The sequence below is a fragment of the Muntiacus reevesi genome, chromosome 2, assembly GCF_963930625.1.
Source record: "Muntiacus reevesi chromosome 2, mMunRee1.1, whole genome shotgun sequence".
Classification (NCBI taxonomy): Eukaryota; Metazoa; Chordata; class Mammalia; order Artiodactyla; family Cervidae; genus Muntiacus; species Muntiacus reevesi.
The window spans coordinates 93,731,683-93,759,097 of NC_089250.1; the positions used below are offsets into that span (position 1 = coordinate 93,731,683).

Consider the following 27,415-nt stretch of genomic DNA (forward strand, 5'->3'; position numbering starts at 1 on the left):
TTTATGTAAAGGTTCCAGCAAGTCCAAGAGAATTGATGACTTTAGAGGCATCCATTTACTGTAGACTTGCCAAAGACATTGCCATTGAGAGGTTTTTTTTTTTTTTTTTCCATTTATTTTTATTCGTTGGAGGCTAATTACTTTACAATATTGTAGTGGTTTTTGCTGTACATTGACATGAATCAGCCATGGATTTACATGTGTTTCCCATCCCGATCCCCACCTCCCGCCTCCATCCCCATCCCATCCCTCTGGGTCTTCCCAGTGCACCAGCCCTGAGCACCTGTCTCATGCATCCAACCTGGGCTGGTGATCTGTTTCACCCTTGATAGTATACTTGTTTCAATGCTGTTTTCTCTGAACATCCCACCGTCCATTGAGATGTTTTCAAAACAGTTTTATGAGAAGGGACATGAATAAGTGGGAGCTGGACCATTACATTGTTGTTGTTGTTCTTTAGTTGCTGAGTTTTGTCTGACTCTGTTACTCCATGGACTGTAGCCCACCAGGCTCCTCTGTCCACAGGATTTCCCAGACAAGAATACAGAAGTGGGTTGCCATTTCCTTCTCCAGGGAATCTTCCCAACCCAGGGATGGAACCCACATCTGCTTGGCAGGCAGATTCTTTACCACTGAGGCACCTGGGGATGTCTGATAATGGATTGTGCTAATAGATTGATGTGTGACAATGTTTAATGTCCTCTTTGAGGATTCCTTTGATGTGGCACTAAACTCCTGCTTTAGCTGGTGAAGAAGTACTTGGCTAAAGATAAATGGGACCCCTGTTTTCAGTTACAGTCTGTTGAAGGGGAACCAGATATCCTTGTTTCCTTATCTATGAATGATACATTAACCAAATAAGACATCAGATTCCAGTCAAGAAAACAAAAAAAAATGTTATTTTTCACAAAGGTAATTTTTTTTACCATCTCATCCAATAGGTATTTTACTTGTTGACAGTCCACTAGAGCACTCCACTAATAGTTTTTCATAATTTTTGCATTTAATCATCATGACAACTCTGTAACCTAAAGTATTCTTCCTGTTTATTTATTTGAGTTTCAGGTGTACCACATAGTGATTCAATATTTTTATAGATTATACTCCATTTAAAGATATTATAAAATGTTGTTTAAATTCTCTGGGCTATACAATGTATCCTTGTAGCTGACTTGTTTTAGGCATAGTTGTTTGTACCTCTTAATCCCCTTCACCTATCCTGCCCTTCCTAGCTTCCCTGTCCCCCTAGTCCTCCCTGGAACCATGGAAGCTACCCAGGGAGTCAAGGGGCTAGTACTGGCTGGTAGGTGGTTCCACTGGTAGGTGGAACTTCATCCTCTCATCCTGGCTACCAAGCTGGGGTCCAGGTGATAGTGTTCCCTCTGGTGAACCGGACTGTACCCTAGAGTGGGTGTGGGCCCAGGGGGGTCTGAAAGCAGCCTGCCCACTGGAGGATGGGGTGTGTCCCTGCATGGCTAATTGCTTGGCCTGGGGCATCCCAGTACCAGGAGGACAGACTGGTGAGTGGGGCCAGGTCCTGGTGCTAATAAGCTAGAGGGAGGATTCCAGAATGAATTGAGCCAGCACTACCATCCATGTGGTAGAAGAAGCTCCTAGAAATGGCTACTGCCAGTGTCTGTGTCTCCAGGGTGAACTCCAGTTGTCTCCTGCTTCTCTGGGAGGCTCTCCAAGATCAGCAGGTAGGTCTGACCCAGGCTCCTTTCAAACGTACTGGAGCATGTGAATTTTCTATGTGTCCTTTAAGAGTGAAGTCTCTATTTCCCACAGCCCTCTGAGTCTCCCCAAAGTAAGCCCTGCTGGCCTTCAAATTCACATGTTCTAGGGGCTCATCTTCTGGGTGCAGGACCCCTGGGCTGGGGAGTCCAAAGTGAGGCTCAGACTCCTCACTCTTTGGGGAGAACCTCTGCAGTTGTAATTATCCTCCCATTTGTGGATCATCTGGGGATATGGGTCTTGACTATATCATGTCTACTACTGATCTTGTTGTGGTTCCTTTTTCATACCTTTAGATGTAGAAGATCTCTTCTGCTCTTTCCCAGCGTTTCTCATCAGTAGTTGCCATGTAAAGAGTTGTGATTTTGTTATGCCTGTGATAGGAAATGAGCTCAGGATTTTCCTATTCAACTGTCTTGGCTATCATTCTAACAGAGAAAATTTAATCAAGGAAATCTATCAAATAGTATTGGATATGGGCTAAAAGGGAACATTGAGGTAATTGAGATACTTTTGTGGAGCAATTGTGACCCCCATGGCTGGAGAACTAAAGGGAAAGTTAGATGTGCAAAATCTGTGAGCTTGGAGAGGCCCTGAAAAGCTGGGGATAGAACCTCCACAGATGGGGTGCCACCACCTCTTATTGGTACCTGTGAGGATGAGGCTCCAGCAGTGCTGGGAGAAGCTCGAAACTGGAAATAACCTGTGCTGCTGGGGCCAAAGGACATTCCTGGGACAGTAATGACAGGGACAGGTGGCACAGGGATGGAGCAAATCCCTTCTTCCTCCTACAGCCTTGTTGTCTCCCTCTGTTGTTTCCATTTGCAGAACCTAACAGAAAAGTGCTGCACTCAGTAGGCCAGAAAATTTGGAAAACTCAGCAGTGGCCACAGGACTGGAAAAGGTCAGTTTTCATTCCAATCCCAAAGAAAGGCAGTGGCAAAGAATGTTCAAACTACTGGACAATTACACTCATTTCACAAGCTAGCAAGGTAATGCTCAAAATCCTTCAAGCTAGGCTTCAGCAGTACATGAATCAAGAACTTCCATATGTGCAAGCTGGGTTTAGAAAAGGCAGAGGAACCAGAGATCAAATTGCCAACATCTGCTGGGTCATTGAAAAAGCAAGAGAGTTCGAGAAAAACATCTACTTCTTCATTGACTATGCTAGAGCCTTTGGCTGTGTGGATCACAACAAACTGTGGAAAATTCTTGAAGAGATAGGTATTTCAGACTACCTAACCTGCCTCCTGAGAAACCTGTATGCAGGTGAAGAAGCAACAGTTAGAACTGGACAAAAACAAAAGACTGGTTCCAAATTGGGGAAGGAGTATGTCATGGCTGTATATTGTCACCCTGCTTATTTAACTTATATGCAGAGTACATCATGCAAAATGCTGGGCTGGATGAAGCACAAGGTGGAATCAAGATTGCCCGGAGAATTATCAACAACCTCAGATGATACCACTCTAATGACAAAGCAAAGAAGAACTGAGGAGCCTCTTGAGGAGGGTGTAAGAGGAGAGTGAAAAAGCTGGCTTAAAACTCAACCTTCAAAAAAACTAAGATCATGGCACCTAGTCCCACCACTTCATTGCAAATAGATGGGGGAAAAGTGGAAACAGTGGCAGATTTTATTTTCTTGGGCTCCAGAATCACTGTGGACAGTGACTGCAGCCAGTAAATTAAAAGACACTTGCTCCTTGGAAGAAAAGCTATGACAAATCTAGACAGCATATTAAAAAGCAGAGATACCACTTTGCCTACAAAGGCCCTTATAGTCAAAGTTATAGTTTTTCCAGTAGTCATGTACATATGTGAGGGTTGGACCATAAAGAAGGTTGAATGCTGAAGATGCTTTCCAATTGCAGTGCTGAAGGAGACTCTTAAGAGTCTGTTGGACTGTAAGGAGATCAAACCAGTCAATTCTAAAGGAAATCAACCCTGAATATTCATTGGATGGACTGATTCTAAAGCTGAAGCTTCAAAACTTTGGCCACCTGATGTGAAAAGACCCTGATGCTGGTCAAGATTGAAGGCAGAAGGGGGCGACATAAAATGAGATGATTTGATAACATGACTGACTTAATAGTCATGAATTTGAGCAAAATCCAGGAAATAGTGGAGGACAGACTAGCCTGGCATCTGCAGTCCATGGGGTTGCAAAGGGTTGGACAAGACTTAGCGACTGAACAACAACAACAACAGCAACAGAAAATACTCTCACAGAAGAGAAATGGCATTTGCAGCACCCCAGTCCCAGCATCATGGAACATGTGTTGGGTTGGCCAAAAATTTCATTCTGGTTTTCCATTACATCTTACTGAAAAACCTGAACAAAGTTTTTAGCTAACCCACTTTATATAAAAGTGTGAGTTTGCAGCTGATAGGAGCTTAATCCCTGGCACAGTGACCTGGATATTCCTATTTCTCTGATTATGAGTTATTATTAACCCATAACCACAAACAAAGAAGCCTATGAAAAAGACAAGTTGTCTAACTAAAGCCTAAGTCATGGTAATTGAGTGCACCATTAATCTATACTTAGTAAGAAAATCTGATTAATTTTGTCAACAAATAAGCAATGGTTTCCAAAATTATCTTAAAAAACTTTCTGAGAGAAAAACTTAAAATTGAAGAACTTCATATATCAATTTAATATTTGAAAGGAGATTTGGGGGAAATGTTGGCATTATTCACCTGAGAATTTGAGCACTTAATCCAACTCTGCATTCTACCTGACATATTTAGAACCAGTGTCAGATTTGTAGTAAATGGTTGTAGAATATAAATAGACACCATATAACAAGGGCTAGTCCTTCTTTTCTACTCCTGTTATTTAATCCCTTCCTTGAAGTAGCTCTTCTTTTGTGTTTTAGTTTTATTTTGGCCACACATGGGCAGCATGTGGGATCCTAGCTCCCCCACCAGGGATCGAACCCTAGCCCCCTGTACTGGAAGTGCAGAGTCTTAACAACTGGACCGCCAGGGAAGACCCCTTGAAGTAGCTCTCCTTTTATAGTCTATGAAAACAATCATGTAAAAACCATGTATTTGTGTCAAAACAGCCAGTCACTTAAGGAAAAAGGTAGGAGAGAAATCACTTTAGTTCTGCTTGAGTGGTACTCCTGATTATTTTATCACTTCCACTTTTTATTCAGTTTTACTGAAAAGCAGGACATTAATTTATTCACTTTATTTAGTGCCTCCACTGTGTTAACTTTGTTTAGTGCTAGGGATGTAAGGAGATTGCGCCTGCTCTTAAGGGACTTAATGATCTAATAGATAAAGATGACTATGTATGCAGTGACTGAATTGTCAGATACCATGACAGAATCGGGGCTTCCCTGGTAGCTCAGCTGGTAAAGATTCCACCTGCAATGCAGGAGACCCTAATTCGATTTCTGGGGTGGGAAGATCCCCTGGAGAAGGGATAGGCTACTCTCTCCAGTATTCTTGGGCTTCCTTGGTAGCTCAGTCAGTAAAGAATCCACCTGCAATGCGGGAGACCTGGGTTTGATCCCTGGGTTAGGAAGATGCCCTGGAGGAGGGCATGGCAACCCACTCCAGTATTCTTGCCTGGAGAATCCCCATGGACAGAGGAACCTGGTGGGTTACAGTTCATGGGGTCACAAAGAGTTGGACATGACTGAAGCGACTTACCAGCACACATGCTCATGGGAGAATCAGGTATACCTAACAATGCCTTGAGGACACTTAGAGGAGTGGTCAGTTCTGACTTTGGGATGGTGATAGATAGGAAAGTCTCCCCTGAGGAAGTGACATTTGAGTCTCAAAAATGTGAACATGGAGATCAATCAAGCAGACAGTGAACATGGGTAAATAACCTCCATTGATTCTTCTTTCCACCTTCTGCTTTTGTGTGTGTGGATCAGATATTATATGTGGAAATGTCAGAGATATTGTACCAATGGGAAAGTAAAAGTAAGTAACCACAGTGGTAACAGGGCCAAAAGAAAGAAGAAAGAATTAAAAAATATACCGATCTTTGCCAGGAAGAGCAAGTGTGTGTTTGTGTGTGTTTAATTGTTGGTTTGACCTTGAGCTTTTTCAATACACTATTTCCACTTCTGTCTAGCTAATCATATGCTCCCTTTAAATGTTATTTTAGACATTTTGCCTTTGGCCCCATAAAATGCAAATTATACTATGCAAAAGCAATTTTAATATAGGAATTAAATACAGATTCCATTTGTTTTTACAAAGTATGGGCTATGATCAAGGAATATTGAGCAGCATAACTGATGGTAGAATTTAGCTTGGAGTTAAAATATGGCAGTAACTGAAACATACTTGAGGGAGGAATTCAATCACAAATATGTGGGTTTGGATGGTTTGGATTTTTGAATAATGTGTTTGGACATGGGTTGAAGGATGGGTCTGGAAGTTGAATTTCAAGAGGAAAAAATATCATCTAAGTGTTTTATTTCTCTTTTATTAAAAAAAGAATATGTAATTGGATACCTTATTACTCCATTTGTGTTCCAGTCACCAAGATCCAACTGTAGAGAAAGGGATTATACCTGGACATGGAGATGATGTTTTGTTGGAAAAGGAATTTAGAACAGTGATTTTCAAATGAATCCTGGATCTTCTGGAGAACACTTAATGTATAGATTTTCAAGGACTCCTCCTCCATCTCTCACTGTGAGATTTAGATTCAGTTTGGGAAGAGTCGCATAAATTTGTATTTTTAATAAGTACTCCAAGTAAATCTAATATAGGTGACCTTGGACTACACTTTAAGAAAGGCACCAGAGGGAATTCCTGGCAGTTCAGTGATTAGGACTTGGCACTTTCACTGCCTTGGCCTTGGGTTCAATCCCTGGTTGGGGAACTAAGATCCCACGTGTTGAGTAGTGCAACCAAAAGAACAACAAAAAAAAAGGCACCATAGAAATTTCATTCTGAAATTTTTCATATCTGAAATTTCTTCTTCATAATGCAGAATATAGAGCTATTAAAAGGCAAAAGGCTTAGAGCAATCCTTATATTCTTCTTACTGATTTCTGCTGAAGATGACTTTCCTAACCCAGCTAATGCCTATGAGGGTGATGATAGTGTATGATCTTGTTAGTTATCTTGTTCTTTTCCTTCTCTCTTTCCTTTTAAGATTGTTCAGGGGCTGTGCATTAGGCTCCTGGTCAGGGATTTTAAAAAACCAAAACATAAAACAGAAGCAATATTGCAATAAAAATTTGATAAAGAATTTTAAAAAATGGTCTACATCAAAAGCTCTTAAAAAAAAGATTTTTCTATTTTTCATATCCCTTCCTGTTTTTCCCTCCTTTCTTTCAGTTTTTCTGAGTCTTCATTGTCAGTATACAGAGACATTACATACTACACTATCTCCTTTATAACCATAATTTAGCCTTAGTTTCTAATCATAATTTAATGTTTAGTTCTTATGTTGGATATCTTCCAAATCATTTTGTGTGATGAGAGTTTAAAGTAGATTCCTTAGAAGACTCTATAAGAAGGGCTCATAGGAGCATTATTTCCTAAGTATATTCACAACAGTTTATCTGTTGCCTTGTTATATTATTAAACAAGTTTAGCTGGATATAGAATCCTTGATATGGGAGTTTTCTTATTTCTTTTCTTGAATGACTCAAATTTTATCTTTTTGAATACTTCAAATATATTATTTCTTTGTCTCATGGCACAAAGTGTTCCTGTTGTAAAGTCTAATTATGATCTTATTATTGTTACTTATAAATGATTTGGTCTTTTTTGCCTGGTAGTCCAAAGAATTTTTTCTTTTAATTTAAAATATAATACATTGGGACTTCCTTGGTGGTCCAATGGTTAAGACTCTGTTCTTCCACTACAGGGGGCACAGAATCCCTGGTTGGGGAACTAAGATCTTGCATGCTAGGCTGCACAGCCAAAAAAAATTATATGTATATATAAATATAAATATACATATATACATATATATATATACACCTTATTTTTGGGGGCTCCAAAATCACTGCAGATGGTGACTGCAGCCATGAAATTAAAAGACACTTGCTCCTTGGAAGAAAAGCTATGACCAGACTAGACAGCATATTAAAAAGCAGAGACATTACTTTGCCAACAAAGGTCCATTTAGTTAAAGCTATGGTTTTTCCAGTAGTCATGTATGGATGTGAGAGTTAGACTATAAAGAAAGCTGAGTGCCAAAGAATTGATGCTTTTGAACTGTGGTGTTGGAGAAGACTCTTGAAGGTCTCCTGGACTGCAAGGAGATCCAACCAGTCCATCCTAAAGGAAATCAGTCCTGAATATTCATTGGAAGGACTGATACTGAAGCTGAAACTCCAATACTCGGCCATCTGATGTGAAGAACTGACTCATGGGAAAAGACCCTGATGCTGGGAAAGATTGAAGGGGATGACAGAGGATGAGATGGTTGGATGGCATCACTGACTTGTTGGACATGAGTTTGAGTAAGCTCCAGGATTTGGCAATGGACAGGGAAGCCTGGTGTGCTGCAGTCCATGGGTTTGCAAAAGAGTCGGACATGATTGAGCAACTGAATTGAACTGATATATATATATATATTAATAAAAAATATATATAAATATATATGTAAAATACCTTTTACTAGAATAGTCCCAGGGTTGACTATTCTAGGTTGATTGCTCTAAGTTCTGGAAATTTGATTTAATATGTAGATTTATATCATCTTTTATTTCATGAATGTTTTCTTAAATTATAGTTGTTAGTGTTACTCTGTCCCATTGCTCTGATTTTTCTTCTTCAGAGCTCAATATTGTGTAGAAGTTTTCCTCCTCTAGTTCTACTCTATCACTTTCTCTCAGATTTCTTTAAAAATATATTTTTATTTTTTACTTAAAATATTTTTCTCCTTCCACTTTTCATTTCTCTTAAGGTGTTTTTCATTGTGTTCATTTACTATCTTTAATGTGCTTATTTATTTAGCTGTGCCAGGTTTCAGTTGCAGAATGTGGGATCTATTTCCTTGACCAGGGATTGAACTCTTGCATTAGGAGCCTGGAGTCTTAACCATTGAACCACCAGGGCAGTCCCTTGTTTACACATCTTTAGTCTCTTCTTATCAAGTGTTAATTTCTTTATTTAAACTTGTTTAATTCTTTCCCCAGTCCTTTATCTTCTCTGTCAAATTTCCATTTTCTCCATTCATATTAGAGTTTCTTCAGTTCTAGTTAATTTCTTCTTTGGTAATTCCTATTATTTAAAAACCTTTCTTTTCACCTGTTTTGAAATTATAAGTTACATTTTTCAGCTTTTTGTAGGGTAGGTCTGACATGTTCATTATCTCTAGGGATACCTTCTACATTATTCAATTTTTATTCCTTTTCTCTTGTCATAATTCAATTTATTTCTGTTGCTCCTTTTAAAGTGAAAATGAATTTCGTTAGCAAAGAGATACAAACATATGGCCCCATACTCCTTAGACCTTCCTCTGCTCCCTTCTTCCATTTGTATTTGACCGTCTTTCTCCTTTGCCCCTATTTTCTGTCCTATTTAATTGAATCCTATTTCCAGTAGTTTTTCCTCAATAGAGATTTGACTTGAAAGCAAGCGTTGGTTTCTTAATTTTGAGAGTTCACAGGCGCCAACCTGCTTCAGCAACCACACTCAGACCTGTGGCCATCCCCCTTGTACTCACCTGCCCAGTGCATCCTGCAGGACTCCCGCCTGGTTTCAGAGTTCACATTAGCTCTCTGTACTTTCCAGTGCGTGTCTGCTTAGTCGCTCAGTCGTGTTTGACTCTTTGCGACCCCATGGACTGTAGCCCCCGAGGCTTCTCTGTCCATGGGGATTCTCCAGGCAGGAATACTGGAGTGGGTTGCCGTGCCCTCCTCCAGGGCATCTTCCCAACCCAGGGATCGAGCCCAGGTCTCCTGCATTGCAGGTGAATTCTTTACTGTCTGAGTCACCAGGGAAGCCCAAGAACACTGGAGAGGGTAGCCTATCCCTTCTCTGGGGGATCTTTCCAATGGGTACGTGATGGCAGTTTTGGGGTTCTCCTATACTGTTCCCACTAGCCTCTATTCTGAGGTTTGAAGGAATGTAAAACCATCTAGTTTTCTTCTGTATATTCTTGATGAGTTTTTAATTTTGCAAACTGACTGGGGTTTTGGTGGTGGGGGCTGGGGCAGGTAGGGAAGAACATTCAGAGAGTTTCAGAGAATATACAACTAACCCTACCCCAATCTTCTTTTATTTATATTTTTCAGGTATATTAATATATCTTCTCTCCTCAGCAGATTTCCCAATTTCTCAACACAAAACAATTTTCAGAAATAATACCCATCATTTATCAAATACTCACTACATTCCAGGTACTGAAGGAACTAAATGTTTTACAAAGTATTCATTGATTTTTACAACAACCTTTGGATGTAGGTACTTTATACCTATTTTAAGTAAGGGGTAACTGAGGTTTAAAAAGGTAAAATAGTTGATTCCAGGTTGGGGTAGGCAGCTTCTAAACTGGCACCAATTCCTATTTTTTGGTATTCATGTCCTTATGTAATCCCATTCCCTCAGTGTGGACTGGATCAAGTGACTTGCTTATAATAAATAGAGTATGGAAAATATGATGGTATGTCACTTCTGAAATTAGCCCACAAAAAGCCTGTGGCTACAGCAACTCACACTCTCTTGCTTTCTTGCTTACTCATCCTGATGGAAGTCAGTTGCCATGTTGTGTATTGCTTTAGGAGAGGCCCATAGAGAAGGATCTGAGGGAGGCTTTCAGGCAACAGCCAGCAAGGAACTGCGACCCTCCTCCCAGCACTCCCGTGAGGAACTGGATATAGCTAACAACCACGTGAGTGACTTGGGAGTGGATCATCTTTCAGTTGAGCCTTCGAATGAGACCACAACTCCAAGTTGACTTTTTTTAAGAAATAAATTTAAATAGACAATTTAATTTTTCATTAATTTTTCCAAAGTTATTTTTCATTGTAAGTATGATGCTCTTCAGAGACAATATGCCATTTCAGGTAGGCTTTTAATTAAAAAATTATTATTTTTTTCACTGCATCATGTGGCAGACAGGGCTCTTAGTTCCCCAACCAGGGATCGAACCTGTGGCCCCTGTGGTGGAAGCATGGAGTCTTAACCACTGGACCACCAGGGAAGTACCTCCAGTTGACATTTTGATTGCAGTGTTATGACAGATTTTGAGCCAGAGACACCTGGCTAAGTTATGCTAGGATTCTTAACCCACAAAAATCCACAGATAATGTTTATTGTTTTAAGTTGTTAATCTGGGGGTGATTTGTTACACAGCAAGAAACAGCTAATTCACAGGGCATGAAAGTAACACATTTATACTGGAGTGGGTTGCTGTGCCCTCCTCCAGGGGATCGTCCCAATCCAGGGATTGAACCTGCATCTCTTATATCTATCTACATTGGCATTCAACATTCAAAAAACAAAGATCATGGCATCAGATACTATCACTTCATGGCAAATAGAGAAATGATGAAAACAGTGATAGATTTTATTTTCTTGGGCTCCAGAATCACTGCAGATGGTGACTGCAGCCATGAAATTAAAAGACACTTGTGCCTTGGAAGAAAAGCTATGACCAACCTAGACAGTGTGTTAAAAAGTAGAGATGTTACTTTGCTGACAAAGGTCCATTGAGACAAAGCTATAATTTTTCCAGTGGACATGTATGGATGTGAAAGTTGGACTATAAAGAAAGCTGAATGCCAAAGAATTGATGCTTTTGACCTGTGGTGCTGGAGGAGACTCTTTGAGAGTCCCTTGGACTGCAAGGAGATCAAATCAGTCAATGCTAAAGGAAATGAATCCTGAATATCCATTAGAAGGACTGATGCTGAAACTGAAGCTCTAAAACTTTGGCCATCTGATGCAGAGAGCTGACTCACTAGAAAAGACCCTAATGCTGGGAAAGATTGAAGGTAGAAGGAGAAAGGGACAATAGAGGATGAGATGGTTGGATGGCATCACTGACTCAATGGACATAGCTCTGAGCAAACTTCGGGAGATGATAAAGAACTGCAAAGCCTGGCGTGCTGCAGTTCATGGGTTCGCAGAGTCAGACACTACTGAGCAACTGAATATCAACAACAACAAATAAAAGTAAAGACTGTGCCATCAGACCTGGAACGCAGCGGCTCTGATTTGAGTGTCTATGTTTTTCACCTCTTTGTGACACTGACTTTGAGTAACCTTCACCTTTATGGGCTACTATTTCTACCACATAGAATTTTGACAGTCTTCCTGACTTCCTTTACTCTATTCATTGTTCTTTAGACAAACCGTTTGTACCTAGAAACTGCCTGTTGCTGAACTGGGTAAAAAAGAGCACTTTCTTTAGGTCATGGAAATTTAAAGTAGGAAGGAACCTGAAAATTCATATAGTCCACATCAACCTGTTCCCAATTTTTATAGGTAAGGAAATTAGGTCCAACAAAATTAAGAAACTTGGGACTTCCCTGGCAGTCCAGTGGTTAAGACTCCAACTTCTAATGAAAAGGGCACAGGTTCAGTCCCTGGCTGGAGAAATAAGACCACAGATGCTGTGGATGGGGTGTGGCCAAATTTTTTTTAAAAAATTAAGAGACTTGCCTAAAGTTACAGAATTAGTGAAAGAATGGGGATTAAAATCCAGGTCTCCTGATGTCCAGTTCAGGACTGTGAGCAGGTACATACTGGTGGTTCTATATGGACATAGCTCACTACCACATTCTGAACTTGGAGTAAATTCAATTTCATTCCCATTCATTTTCTCTGTACAAAAACACAGGGATCACGAAGGGAATAGCTGGCTGATAGAGTAGGATATTTACTTCCTTTGCTCTTAGGCTCACCTTCTCTGAAGGACGGGTCAACAACCTGGGTCTATCTGAATGATTATTTGTCTTCTAATCCCTTAGCCACAGTGCTGGATGGAGTTTTATATGCAGCGTCAACTGCAAATGATTTGTCTTGGCTCTTTGGACTCACTGAGAAGCATTTCCTGAGCTGGAGTGGAAGGGGCTGTGATCAGCTAGTAATGTCAGCCGTGACTGGAAGTTGAGGGTGGAGCGAAATTTGTGCCATGTATTTGCCCACTGGCGTTTCTATAGTTTTGGGGCCTGGTCCTTCCTTTGATGACCTACACTTTTCCTGCTGTGAACCATTCTTGCCACAGCTGCCCAGCAAGGCTCATTTTCAATGCTCCATCAGTGGTTGTTTCTGGAATCTTTTTCTTCTCATTTGATGTGAGGTTTAGCACATAAGTGGCATTGGTGGAATTTACCTTGTAACTGAGTGCAGTGTTAGAAGCGGAGCCAGTTTTCACATCCCTGAAGCTTGGATGCTTTTATGGCTCCATTTCTGGCTAGATCTGAGAGCCACATTGCCAACAGACTGTCAGTTCATCTATCCAAAAAAAAAAAAAAAAAAAGTGTAGGAAGGTACAATTTTACACATGCTTACTCTGGTTTTTAGCTAAACATTCCATCTTCTTCAGTCCCAGGGCTTCATGAGAATAAATTTATGCATGAATGTTAGTCCAGATACCCCGGATGACAGGGTAAAATACTGGTAGTATAGATCAAAAGCACAATCAACATGTGCTTTGAAACTTGGACAGAAACTTGCAGGAGCTGTGAGGCAGAGGCTTACATATCTTCATGGGTGGTAGTTTCAATGCACTACTGCTAGCTTTTTTTTTTTTTTCCTTTCCCATTTTGGTAAAGTGGAGTATTGGGCAATGTTAGAATTCAGGTAAGTGATTGGAAAAGTTTGTTTCCTACTTCTTTTCTTCTGTCCTCTGTTTAACTTTCTTCTTCCATTTTGATTCTTTCTATTCTCTTTTCAATTTTTTTTCATTCCCCAGTGTTGAGACCCGAATGAAGACTTTCACTTTTTGTAATATTCTCTATCAGAAGCCTATTTTATTGAAATAGTAAGAGAATCCTAGGACGTCCTCTTGCAACTAGATTTTCTCTGCCCCTGACTTCTGGGAAACACAAAACCATTCTTTTTCTGATGAGAAAGTGGTAGAACCCTGAACATGCCTTGATGCTTTGAGGTGTGGAATTTAGGCAAGTCACTTTGACTCTGTATGCTTCATTGGGATCATCCCATGGCCAGAGGAGCCTGGCAGGCTATAGTCCATGGGGTGGCAGAGTCAGACACAACTGAGCACACATTTTTCATTTGTATCCAGGTATAAACGTGTGTGTGTGTGTGTGTGTGTGTGTGAGAGAGAGAGAGAGAGAGAGAGAGAGAGAGAGAGAGAGAGAGAGATCAGTAGTTTTGTGTGCCTTTGGAACCCTGGGATCATGGAAGGAAAAGGTGAGAACTGAGCTAGTGAGACTCCCTTGTCCTTTTCTGACCAGAATAACTCTGTTATTCTTAGTTTTCTGTAAGAGCTTTATGCATTAGAATTTATGTTAAACACAGATCCTACTTTTTACATGTGAAAACTGCCAGCATCAGTGAGTCTCAGGTTTCTTCCATCTCTAACAGTTTGCATTACCTACATGTAATCAGGCCCAGATAGGAGAGAAAGCCAGTGTGATGGTTAAGAACATCATTTCTGTCAGGTGTCTCTGTGTTTCAGTCACAACCACTCCAGGCTGTGGGTCGTCAGGCATGTTATCCTCTCAAGGCCTTAGCTATTCTCTTCTTTAAAATGGAGATAATAGTTGTAACCAATCTCATAGGATTGTGGTGAGAACCAAATGAGATAATTAACAGTGTCCAGCAAATTTATAAATGCCCAATAAGTATTTGGCATTATTGTTAGTCTGAAAAGACATTCACATTATACATGGTATGCTCATCTTCCTCTACTACTTCATTTGTGTTTATTTCAAATAAGCCTTCTTCTGCTGTTGCTGCTGCTGCTAAGTCGCTTCAGTCGTGTCTGACCCTGTGCGACCCCATAGACCGCAGCCCACCAGGCTCCACCGTCCCTGGGATTCTCCAGGCAAGAACACTGGAGTGGGTTGCCATTTCCTTCTCCAATGCCTGAAAGTGAAAAGTGAAAGTGAAGTCGCTCAGTCATGTCCAAATCTTTGAGACTCCATGAACTGCAGCCTACCAGGCTCCTCCATCCATGGGATTTTCCAGGCAAGAGTACTGGAGTGGGCTGCCATTGCCTTCTCTGAAGCCTTCTCCTAGAACTATCTATAAATAGAAAATTGGATACTTTGCTGCTTTCTTCACTTGACATTGCAGGGAAATTTTATATAGTTTTAGCACATTCACTTATGACCTCTAAAGTATACTGTGCCATACCATAATCATCATTTTTGGGCCAAAAAGTTTCAGTGAAAAGTTAAAGTGAAAAAAAAAAGATGAAACAATTAGTTTCTAGGATGGTTCTTTGCTGAAAATCATCTTTTTCATAAGTTTTAAGCATATCTTTGCACAACTTTGTTTCTGTTTGAGTCTTTTGGTCTCAGTCTTTTGAACTGTGGCATTAGAAGGATTGGACCAGATAACTTTTCAGGTTCAACACTGACGCTTCTAAGTTGACTTTCACATAATGTGGTCCTCCAGTAATCAATTTGTCTCATTTCTCCAGACTGCTTCCTCAGTTGCAAATTAAGAAGAGAACTTCCCACCTATCAGCTACTTACAATTCTAGCATTAGAGTTTTCTAAATTTTCTTTTTATGCTCTTCTTCAGCTTAGTTGAACTCTGGTTACACAGTTATCCAAACTATATCACAAAATGATTTTTAAACATGTTTCTAGTTGCATGGTTAAAAGCTTGATAATTTATACCAGCTTCCCTGGTGGCTCAGAAGGTAAAGAATCTGCCTGCAGTTCGAGAGACCTGTGTTTGATCCCTGGGTTGGGAAGGTCCCCTGGAGGAGGGCATGGCAACCCACTCCAGTATTCTTGCCTGGAGAATCCCATGGACAGAGGGACCTGGGGGGCTACAGTCCATCGTGTCACAGAGTCAGACACAACTGAGCAACTAAGCACAGCACAGCAGTTTATACCAGGGAATTGCTGAGTGTTGGAGACACAATAATGTAAAGATACATTTCCTGCTTTTGGGAACTCAGGTATCAGATCCGTAACAGTGATGATATAATGGTGAAGGTAATAAATGCAAAGATAATTGTTTTAGTGGGAATAAGCACAGCACTCACTGGGAACAAAAGGTAAAGAGAACCTACATCAGTGTGATGGTGAGGTGCTTGTGAAGGTCAGGTGAATGAAAGGGGATAAAATATTCTAGCTGGAGGAATACTGTTTGCAAAGCACAGAGCTCTGATGAGAGAACAGGACTGGACAAGGAATTACAAACTGTTATGTTGTTGGACTGTGAAATGTAAAAAGAGAATGAATTGGGATTGCTAAGCAGGGGCTTGGTAAGAGCTCTGTGGGCCATTTAATTGAATATAATCTGTCCATATATTGAGATTATTCAAATTGAAAGGCCAAGGATTTAAAATGAAATAGAAAAGTAGTTATTAATGTACATTTCTGAAACTCTTACAAAAATATGTAAGGTCAGGATCAATAGTTCTGTATTTTGTCTTAGGAGAAATTAATTCAGGGAAACTCATTAAGAGAATCTGGAAAAGAATACTGATCCATTTTACTGTAAAACTTCTCAGAGGAATTTTTTCATTAGATGACCACTAATCAGAGTTCAGCATCCATTTCTAAAGTAAATGTAAGATAACTGTCACTTCTTATTTTCATTTAATGTCTTATGGTTTTTCATATTTTGTAAACTTGAAGCTTTAAGGTGATTTTAATTATTTAAGTTTTTCCCAGGGGTTTTTCTGTTTATTTCTTTCTGTTTTTGAAATATAAGCAATTTTTATTTTTCCACCTTAGGAAAGAAGGACAAATACATTTTTATTAGCATTAGGGATTTTTCTTTTTGAGAGCCCTGCTCCATTAAAAATTCTACACAATTGATTATCTGGCATCTGATCTATTCCTATCCTTCTGAGTAACTGAAATTTATTCTTCTCTTGAATGACATAGGAAGATAAAGGCAAAACAAATATACTTAATGAAAACAAAGATGGTTGTCAGTTATTCTAACTCTGGTCACAAAGAAGGCTGAGCACTGAAGAGTTGGTGCTTTTGAGTTGCGATGCTGGGGAAGACTCTTGAGAGTCCCTTGGACAGCAAGGAGATCAAACCAGTCAGTCCTAAAGGAAGTCAACAATGGATATTCATTGGAAGGATTGATGCTGAAACTGAAGCTCCAATACTTTGGTCACCTGATTTGAAGAGCCAACTCCTTAGAAAAGATCCTGATGCTGGGAAAGATTGATGGCAGGAGGAGAAGGGGGTGGCAGAAGATGAGATGGTCAGATAGCATCACGTACTCAATGGACATGAATTTACTCCAGGCCAGATTACTGGAGTGGGTAGCCTTTCTCTTCTCCAGGGGAATCTTCCCAACCTAGGGATTGAACCCAGGTCTCCCGCATTGCAGGCAGATTCTTTACCAGCTGAGCTACAAGGGAAGCCCTTATGGCAGAAAGTGAAGAACTAAAGAGCCTCTTGACGAAAGTGAAAGAGGAGAGTGAAAAAGATAGCTTAAAACTCAACATTCAGAAAACTAAGATCATGGCATCCAGTCCCATTACTTCATGGCAAATAGATGGGGAAACAGTGGAAACAGAGAGAGACTTTATTTTTGGGGGCTCCAAAATCACTGCAGATGGTGACTGCAGCCATGAAGTTAAAAGACGCTTGCTCCTTGGAAGAAAAGCTATGACCAACCTAGACAGCATATTAAAAAGCAGAGACATTACTTTGCCAACAAAGGTCCATCTAGTCACAGCTATGGCTTTTCCATTATTCATGTTACAGAAGTGAGAGTTGGACTATAAAAAGTTGAGTGCTGAAGAATTGATGCTTTTGAACTGTGGTGTTGGAGAAGACTCTCGAGAGTCCCTTGGACTCCTAGGAGATCCAACCAGTCCATCGTAAAGGAAATCAGTCCTGAATATTCTTTGGAAGGACTGATGCTGAAGCTGAAACTCTCAACACTTTGGTCATCTGATGTGAAGAACTGACTCATGGGAAAAGATCCTTATGCTAGGAAAGATTGAAGGCAGGAGAAGGGGGTGATATGGTCAGATGGCGTCATTGACTCAAAGTAGGCCCTGGGATTTGGTGATGGACAGGGAAGCCTGGCATGCTGCAGTCCATGGGGTCGCAAAGAGTCAGACACAACTGAGTGACTAAACTGAGGGAGCCTGGCATGCTGCAGTCCATGGAGTTGAAAAGAGTCGGACATGACTTAGTGGCTGAACAACAACAATAACAACAACCAACTCTGGCTCAATTTTTGTAGAAAGAGCACAGCACTCAAAGTTGTGAATTCAAGGTTCTGTTATTTATATACCGTTTCGGTAATGATATTGCATATTACTTCATTAGCTTTTCTATAATTAAAGTTATGCATCCATATGGTTCAAAGAATCAAATTGTTCTAGAAGACCTGTGTAACAGCCAACTTAAGTACCACATACCGTTCCCATTTCCCATTTCCTACAGGCAGCCACTTCCAAAACTTTCAGCTCTATTCCATTTTTACCCCCATATCTCCAAATAACATGCATATACTGCTACTTCTTGATTTTAAAAATTTTAGTCATTATCTATTGATGTTCCTCTAAAGCAGATGAGGTTTAACATTTTTTACTACTGCCTCCCCAAACTCCCCACTACCCACAAGTCTACTTCCCAAATTGCCAATTCCTAATCTAGTTATAATTTAGGTTAGATTAGTATCCATAGTTTACATTGTTATAACTGTGTAAATACTAGTTACACCTTAGCTATGTAGACTAGTGTAACTTTTCAGCACAGTTTTGTTATATTTGGAGTTACTAATAGTTTTATATGACCCAGTCATGAATGTAACCCCAAAATCTCCATGAAATTTCTTAATCTCTAAATACGTTCATACTCAAGAGAGTCTGTCTATTTAATCTAGAAGAAATCTCAACCCCTCAGACTCCTGGCCGATTGCAATTTTTGTTCTCCATTCACCATTATTCTGTGGAGCTCCTTTGTCTCTATTATGAACTGGATCTCTTATTTTCCATGTTGTAAGTTTTTTTCTTCATCTTGATTGACTCCCATGTTTGGGTGGCATGTAACCTTAACAGCTTTTTCAGATAGATATGAGAGGTCTTTGAGATCAGTTCATATGGATGCATGAATTTGTCCTCATGTTTGATAGATAGTTTTGTTAGATTATACTTCTGCATTGAGGAAGTTTCAGCTTCTACACTGAAAATTATTTGCCATCAAGCACTGTTTTATTGCTTTCAGGCTCCTGGTGTTTCATCTATTTGGCAGGACTCCTATGTTTCTCTGTGTCTGCACCCAAGAAGCTTAGCACTGGTGGAGAAAGTCAGGACAAGCAGGCTGATCCCATTATAACTTTAAGACTACAAACATCAACTGAACTCTCAACCAATTCACTCTTTTAAAAGAATTTCATTGAAGCATAGTTGATTTTAAGCAGCAGCATTCCAGTTCATTGTTTTGCAGATGCAGAAGCTATTTTAAAACCTCTGGACACAAACACATGAATGCACACCCCTCTCTACTTTTCTCCAACTTCTGGAAGCTCTCCTCTCACACTCTCAACAGGTCACTTTGACTTTTACTTTTTTGGGGGGGGGGGGGAAATAAAAGCCATCAGTTGGGATGCCTTTGTGTTCTAGAAATGAAATCTACAAACGGACCTATTTTCATACCCTTCTGTTCATCTTCTGATGAACTGTTTCTCCTCTGCTTATATCTTGGAGTCTATTCTGCTCTTGTTTTCAAAGTGCTATAATAATGATTCCTCATTTTTTCCCTTTATATTCCATTTCTGTCAACTGGATCACACATAGTGGTTTTTCCAGTACTCAAACCTCACTCATTTGATCATCACCCAGCCTAAATGCCAACCAACCCAATAAAGAAGAAACGTCTTCTTCCCACATTATCCTTCAGCTACTGTTATTTCCTCCCCTTTGCAGCCAAACATCTTCCAAATTGTTGTCTTTATTCATTTCATTAGCTGTATTCATTCCTTTACCACTCCATTCTGGTTTTCTTGCTAAGGATCCAGTGACCTCCACCAAAATTTTTGACCTCATTATACAAAGACAATCACACTTTACTTTCTGAAATAGTCTTTTTCCTGTGCTTACATGCTAAAACTTTGTTTTGTTTTTTCTCCTCTTATTACTTTTTCTATCACCTTTCCCATTATACTGTTATCTCCGTGATCACTAACTGTTAGAATTTCTGAAAGGCTCTTTGCTTGGTTCTTTTTAATTGTCCTCTCACTCCTTAATCATACCCATGCACATGACTAGAATTACCACCTATAAACAAATAATACATTTTAGTCTCTAGCCAAGACCTCTTTTCTGAACTCCAGACCCAAATGTCAAGTGTTTATTTGCCATATCCTCTTGAAGGTTTCAACTCATATGTCCTGTTCAACTTTCCTCTGAGGTAGTCAGTCCTCTGCCAGTGTTTCCTATTTCAGTTAGGGGCACTTATCTCTCTTCACTTATATTAGCCAGAACCCTAGAGTCATTCTTGACATTTTCCTTTCTACCACCCCATATCCAATCCATCATCCATCTAGTTGATGATATTTACCACCAAAGTATTTCTCAAATCCTGTCATGTATCTCCATCTTTACCACTCTAGGGAAGCTACCAGCATCTCTTATCTAAATTTCCTGGATAGTCTCTTAATTGGCCTAACTACTTTTATCCAGTCCCTCAATCTGTTTTCCATACTGTAGCCACTGCCATCTTTTTAAAATGTTAATCTAAGTACATCATCCTTTGCTCAAAGCCTCTACATGGCTTCCTTCTGCTCTAGGGATAAAAAGGAAGAACTCCTCAACTTGGCCTGTAGGACTCACAGGCTCTGTTCCTTACTTACCTCTTCTGCCTTGGCAAGCACCATCTAATTTCCTGTTCTCAGCTGTGCTCATTCTCAGCTCAGGTTTTCGTTTAGCTCATTCTGTGCTCATTCTCAGCTCAGGTTTTCATTTAGCTCCCCATGCTGCCTCCTCTAACCACATATCATTGCTTCACTAATTCTATTAAGATCCAGTGTAGCTTAGTGGCTATAGCATATCACTCTTCAAGCCTAATTTTCAAGGGAGATTGCCAAGGTTCAAATCCTGATTCTACATCTTACTTGTGCAACCTTGGGTAAGTTACTTAATCTCCTGTGCCTTAGTTTCCTTAACTGGAAAATAAAAGATAATTGTGATATACTTGATCATAATAGTGTTATTATGATCAAATGATCGTTTACAGAGAAGGCTCTTTCCTCTTCTTTCTTGCCTAGTTAATTTCTTCTCAAAATTCTGTTCTCAGTTCCAGAGTCACTCTCTCAGAGAATCATCCACTGACCTCTCTGACTGAATCCAATTACTTCATTACAGCTTTTCTCTTATGTTGAGTCTCTTATTTGTCATGTTTAATATAGGTGGGACTTTTATTCTTCTGAGTAATTTATACATTTACTTTTGGTTAACCTTCTATCTTTCTCACTAGAATGTCAGCTCCAGGAGCCTAGGGATATGGTTTGTTTTTGGTCACTATTCTTTGTGTCTAACACAGTTTCCAATACTTAGTAGGTTTCCCCTCAAAATGTTTGTTTGTTTGGCTGCACCTTGTCTTAGTGGATTTAGTTCCTTGACCAGGGATAGAACCTGGGCCACTGCAATAGGAGTGAGGAGTCTCAGCTTTGGACCACCAGGGAAGTTCCCCAAAATATATGTTGACACAAAAAGACATTAAACATCCCTGATGGAAGCCTCCTTGATAAACTCTTTTGCTGCTTAAATTAGTGCTTTGTATAGTAATTAGCAAGTTCTGAGAAGGAAAACACAATGGTGAGTCAAACAGTTTAGCTATAGATCTGCTCTTGGTTCTTCAGGAGGTGACTCTGAGCAGGAGGGTTCTCTGTTCAACAAGGCAGGGTTTTGTGGAGATTATGTGCCAGATACACAGGCCTGGGTTTAATTCTTAGCTCCATAATCTGCTGCTGTGTGACCTTAATCGTGCCATGTGACTTCTTACAATTCCAGTTTCCTCATCTGTCAAATCACATCACATTACTCAGCACAGAGCCAATTCTTGTTAACTAGGCAAATGAATCTCTACGAATTTCAATTAATCTTGAACATAGTAGATATAGATCAGGCTTAAACGTGAGCCTGATCATCCACAGGCTCATGCCAATGACATGGCATGACCCTAGTGTAGGCTAGTAAGTCTCCTTCTGTGGCCGGTGACAAACTGCCTTCTCATCCCCAGCACCCCCTCCCCAAAAAGTAAAAAAAAAAACAACCCCACAAACTTTGTGCTTTTGGTTACAAAAGAGAGTATGAAATCATGTGAACTGGTAAAACAGAGTTCCAATGGGATTTCCTGGTGCAAGCAAGTTTCTTTTTCCTTGGTGCTTCAAGTCCAAGTTTGAGTAGCAGTGGGTGAGCTGGCCTGGGCAGGTAGGATCAGAGGTTCGTTGCTGCCCATTACCTGTGAGAGACTGACCTTGGGACCAGAGAAGAGCCGTCAGTTCCTGACAAGACAGCCCAGCTCAGATGCCAGCTGAATATAGCTAACCTCCACTGCAATCACAGAGCCTCTTTTCTCTCAAGCCCTCCTTTTAAAAAATTTTTTAAATCAGTTGAATCTGTTCCCTGAGAATCACACAAAATGATTCCCCTCTGACCTCAATCAAGAAAAAAAAAATCTCATTCCTTACAGTAAAAAGAGTAAGCTTCTTGTCCACTTCTTGTACAACTAGCTGGCCACTGGCTGCGATGAGAGGGGATATCCGCTTTGAGCACGTAGTGGAGTGAGCCGCATGGAAGCGAGGACCACGGTGATGTCTGCGATAGATGGACGTTGTTTCTTCCGCAATCCTCCTCTTTTTCTCCTTCCTCCTGTTGCAAACTTGTGGGACCGACTGGGGCTGTGACTTTTAGAGTGTAGTGTTTGTAGGTCAAGAGAGGGGGAACTGTGTCTGTACTTCGAGTGAGTTCAGAAGGGTGCTGTGCTTGAACTCGGCGAGTGTCCGTGATGGAAGAACTGTGAAAGTATGTGTGTGGGACAAAATTCAGACGTGTAACCGCAGGAAAGTGGTAGTGCGTACGTGGTGAGTGTGTGCGCGCGAGTGTGTGCGCGAGCCAGGGGCTGCCCGCCCGCCCGCCACGGCTCCCCGTGGGCCGGCCCGGCCAATGAGCGCGCGGCTGCAGGGGCGGCGGGCGGGGAGGGGGCGCCGGGGCCCTGCGGATGGAGGCGCGGGCGGCGCGGCGCGCTCATTCCGCGCGGGCGTTGCTGGCAGGGGGCGGTGCAGTCACTAGCCGGGGACCCGGGCCCGGACCCGGGGCGGCGGGCGGCGTAGGCGGCGCCGGGGACTGGGATGCGCATGGGATTCCGTGGCGGCAGCGTTGGCGTAGGCGTCGGCGGCTGCGGGGCCACGAGCTAGCGCCGCGGCGCGGGGAGCCAGTGAAGCCCGGCGGGCGAGCGGAGGTGGCGGCGGCTCAGGCAGAACAGCGGCGGCAGCCGGAGCCAGAGCGCCGCGCGCCCACCATGGCCGCCCAGGGCGAGCCCGGCTACCTGGCGGCGCAGTCGGACCCGGGTTCCAATAGCGAGCGCAGCACGGACTCGCCCATGCCCGGCTCGGAGGACGACCTGGTCGCCGGGGCGCCCCTGCACAGCCCCGAGTGGAGCGAGGAGCGCTTCCGCGTGGACAGGAAGAAACTTGAGGCCATGTTACAAGGTAGGCATCCTTCCTGCGTTCTCGGACTCCCCGGCTGAGCCCCCGACACCTTCCCGAACATCCTCGTCCCGCATCCCAGCGCCCGGCCCAAAGTCGACTTAGTTCCTCGTCCCTTCCCCCGCGGAGCCGAAGGACACCCAGGTAGTGGAGACCTCGCGGGAGTCCCCACCCTACCACGCCTCCCAGGTCTCCAGGCACCGGGAACCCTGTGCTAACTTAACCGGCTCCAGAAAAGCCAAAGGCCGTGTTTGTACTCGCGCTCCCAAGTTGCATTCTTGGACTTTGGAGATGCCAGCTTTAGTCTGGACACCTGGGTTGTGCCATCCGGACCCAGTCGGACGGCACAGAGTATGCGTGACACTCTCCTTATTCTTTGGCACTCTTGAATTCTAGCTCTGTCTCTTGTTTCTCTCCCTTGTCTTGTCAGTATCCACTTCCTCCAGCTGAGGGGCCTTGCCTCTCTATTGGGAAACGCTCCGCAGATGTCAAGGCTTAAGACAGGAGTTCCCGCCTCCCACCCTCCGCCCGGGAGTGAGAGGGGCCAGGATGGGGGTGAGCGGCCAAAGCGTGGGGATGGTGTCAGGGCAATCTGCTGGGTTGGAGGACAGTGTGTGTTCATCGCCTGACACGCTTATAAAACACATCTTGAGTTACACTTGGTTCATAAAAATCTTTCCGTATTATGGATGTCAGACTTTGCCTTTCACAACTTGGGATTTTTTTTTTTTTTTTTTTTAAACTCCCTCGTTTCTCTGGGACTTTCCCAGTCGTAACAGCTTTAACCATGTAGAACTGGGACCAAATTCTGATTCTTAGTGGGAGGATTGAGATTCTTAGAGTGAATACTAAAATGTCCAAGGTCATTTTGATCTTCTCTAAAAATGTTAATTACTAACTTACTTGTAATCGCCAATGTGGCTCATTTCCATCATCTAGAGAAATAAGGTTGGAGAAGGAAATGGCAACCCACTCTAGTATTCTTGCTTGGAGAATCCCGTGGATAGAGGAGCCTAGTGGGCTGCTGTCCATAGGGTCGCACAGAGTCGGACACGACTGAAGCGAGTTAGCATGCATGCCTGCATTGGAGAAAGAAATGGCAACCCACTCCAGTGTTCTTACCTGGAGAATCCAAGGGACAGAGGAGCCTGGTGGGCTGCCGTCTATGGGGTCGCACAGAGTCGGACAGGACTGAAGCGACTTAGCAGCAGCAGCAGCAGAGAAATAAGGTAGTTTGAATGATTGTTCTTCACATACCATAGAGGGACCAGACATTTCTTTCACTGAGGGTGCAGTGGTGGATTCATTCAGTAGCTGGTGTCCTTAAGTCGGGGAGGATAGGAGCTTTCTAGATCTCTTTTGGCTTGTTGCATAACTTATTTCGACTTTATCAGTTAGTGCATCGAAATGTGGGAGCTCTTTAGCCCTCCATGGAAATGCAGTGGTTTTTTAGAACAATTAAGCAGGTTATTTTAAGACAGAACAAGATGTTTTCCAAAACAATAACTTGGTGGAAACAAATAGCAGGAGTATTTGGCAGGCGTTTTTTTGGATGAGCAGTGAACTTGTCTCTCTTGTTGCTTATTTTTATTGATAAACATCCCCTGTGCTTGTCCTGTCTCTGTCTTTCTCCCTCTTTTTTTCCTCTTGTAAATTATGTAACGTCCTAGGAGAGTTACTTCTGAGATAAACTTTTCATATAGGACTATTGCAAAGTAGATTTGGAAATTAAAACCCCAGTTGCATTTCAATAACTTGTTTTAGTTACTTCATTTGTTCCATGGTTCTTTTTGCCTAGTTCCTATTTTAAAACAAAATATTAAATTTATTCAGAAAAAATATTGGTGTAAGATTGTTTAGGTTGAACTGTTAACACACATACCTCTCCTTTCAGCAAGTTTCTTGTTTGTTTTGTACATCTGGAGGGTTGTGAAGACAGATGGCTCTTCTAATAATACTATGTCTTCTTTACCTGTCTTGCTCATGCTCATACACACAGGCAAGTGATGTAAGCATCTAGGAAGCTCTCTTGCATAACCTGAGCTTTAGAAGTGGATTTCTTTTTTGAATTAATTTCCGTTTAGAATAAAATGATATATGGGTGAGGCATGTTTAAAAATTTGAAGGCTCTTCTCATTGTAGATAGGATATTCTGACATGAGACAGTTTAAAATTGCTTTGTTGTGATAAAGTGTCTTAAGAGTTCGCATTTCTTCAGCAACCTACGCATTAATGAAATAGTCACACTTCAACTCCAAAGAAGTCTTTAATAATTTAATGTAGTGCTTTAACTTTTCACAGTCACTGGTAAGTGAATTGCACCTTCTAGGAAAGTAAATTTGAACACATTTGACGATAGAACTCAGTGCACTGTGTACCAAGGCATTTTGTCATGCATGCTTCCCAGAGTCAAATTTTGTTAGAGCCACCAGGTTTTCTTTTTTTCGAAAATTTTTAATTGGAGGATAATTGCTTTACAATGTTGTGTTGGTTTCTGCCACACAACGATGTGAATCAGCCATAAATATACATATGTCCCCTCTCTCTCTGAACCTCCTTCCCACCCCGCATCCTATCCCACCCTTCTAGGTTGTCACAGAGCACTGGGTTGAGGTCCCTGTGTTATATAGCAACTTCCCACTAGCTATCTATTTTTATATATGGTAAGGTATATGTTTCAGTGCTACTCTCTGTATTTGTCTTGCCCTCTCCTTCCCCCACTGTGTCCACAAGCCTGTTCTCTATGTCTGCGTCTCTGTTCCCTGCCCTGCATATAGGCTCATCGGTACCATTTTTCTAGATTCCATGTATATGCATTAATATATGATGTTTATTTTTCTCTTTCTGATTTGCTTCATCCTGTATAACAGTCTCTAGAGAACCACCATGGAATAAGGAGTAAGACTAGTTTTCTGAACCAAACATAGTCATGTGTCTCATCACTTGATACTAGGTGGTTAAAACAAGTGTGGGCAACTGGAATCACTCAATAGTTAGGTTCAAATCACTGTGGAATCTTGGGACAGTTTGTGGACACCTCTCTGTCTCAATTTGCCCGTCTGTAAAATGGGACTGATGCTAGTATTATGCCTTTCTCTTGGAGTTTTGTGAGAATTAAAGGAGATAATGCCTAATGAACAAAAACTTGCCGTACCATTTTGTAAACGGTAAACAGTGGTATCAGTGCCACTGAAGTTGCTTAGTTGTGTCTGACTCTGCGATCCCATGGACTGTAGCCTACCAGGCTCCTCCATCCATGGAATTTTCCAGGCAAGAGTACTGGAGTGGGTTGCCATTTCCTTCTCCAGGGATCTTCCTGACCTGGGGATTGAACCCAGGTCTCCCGCATTGCAGGCATTGCTTTACTGTCTGAGCTACCAGGGAAGCCCTAATATATATATATATATATATATATATATATATATATATATATATATATATATATATCTCAGTTGCTTTTATTATTTCATTATTAATAATAATAAACACAATACTATAGCATGGATTCAATCTATTTTTAGTGCCTAGCACAATTTCTGACAGTCTATATTTGAATATCTAGGGAAAAAAGTTTGCATTTTTATAATTGCAGAAGTAAAATAGAGAATGAGGTAGGAGTTTGGAAAGTAAGAAATATTTTAATATTGTTAGATGTCCTGGAGTGGGAAGCTTTTATTTTTGAAAAGTGCCAATTAAGAAAAGTCTTTATTTTCCTGATTGGGTTTCTGATTATTGTGAATTTGGATTTGCCATTTTTCTTCACACAGTTGCCTTAAAATGTGTACAGTTTCCCAGTTTAAATGAGGATAAATAAGATTCTCTGCCTTTAAGTCTACATAGTGCAAATTGGTGATTATAATGCTTGGAATTTGTTTCCAGAGAGACTGTCCTGGGGGTAAGT

At 41.3% G+C, this 27,415-nt stretch overlaps 1 protein-coding gene across 5 annotated transcripts in view; it reads left to right on the forward strand.

Moving 5' to 3' along the window:
• BICC1 (BicC family RNA binding protein 1) overlaps positions 1–27,415 on the forward strand; it is a 477,034-nt gene that overhangs the window by 101,795 nt on the left and 347,824 nt on the right. For 3 of the 5 annotated variants that reach the window (XM_065922368.1, XM_065922369.1, XM_065922371.1), the window contains exon 1: positions 23,043–23,517. The exons of 1 other annotated variant lie outside the window; for it this stretch is intronic. In XM_065922368.1, the coding sequence (XP_065778440.1) occupies positions 23,328–23,517 (190 nt within the window). In that variant the 5' untranslated portion in view covers positions 23,043–23,327. Of the gene's footprint in view, positions 1–23,042; positions 23,518–24,723; positions 24,744–27,415 lie in introns of those variants that run through there. One more of the 5 variants, XM_065922374.1, reaches the window with a different exon arrangement.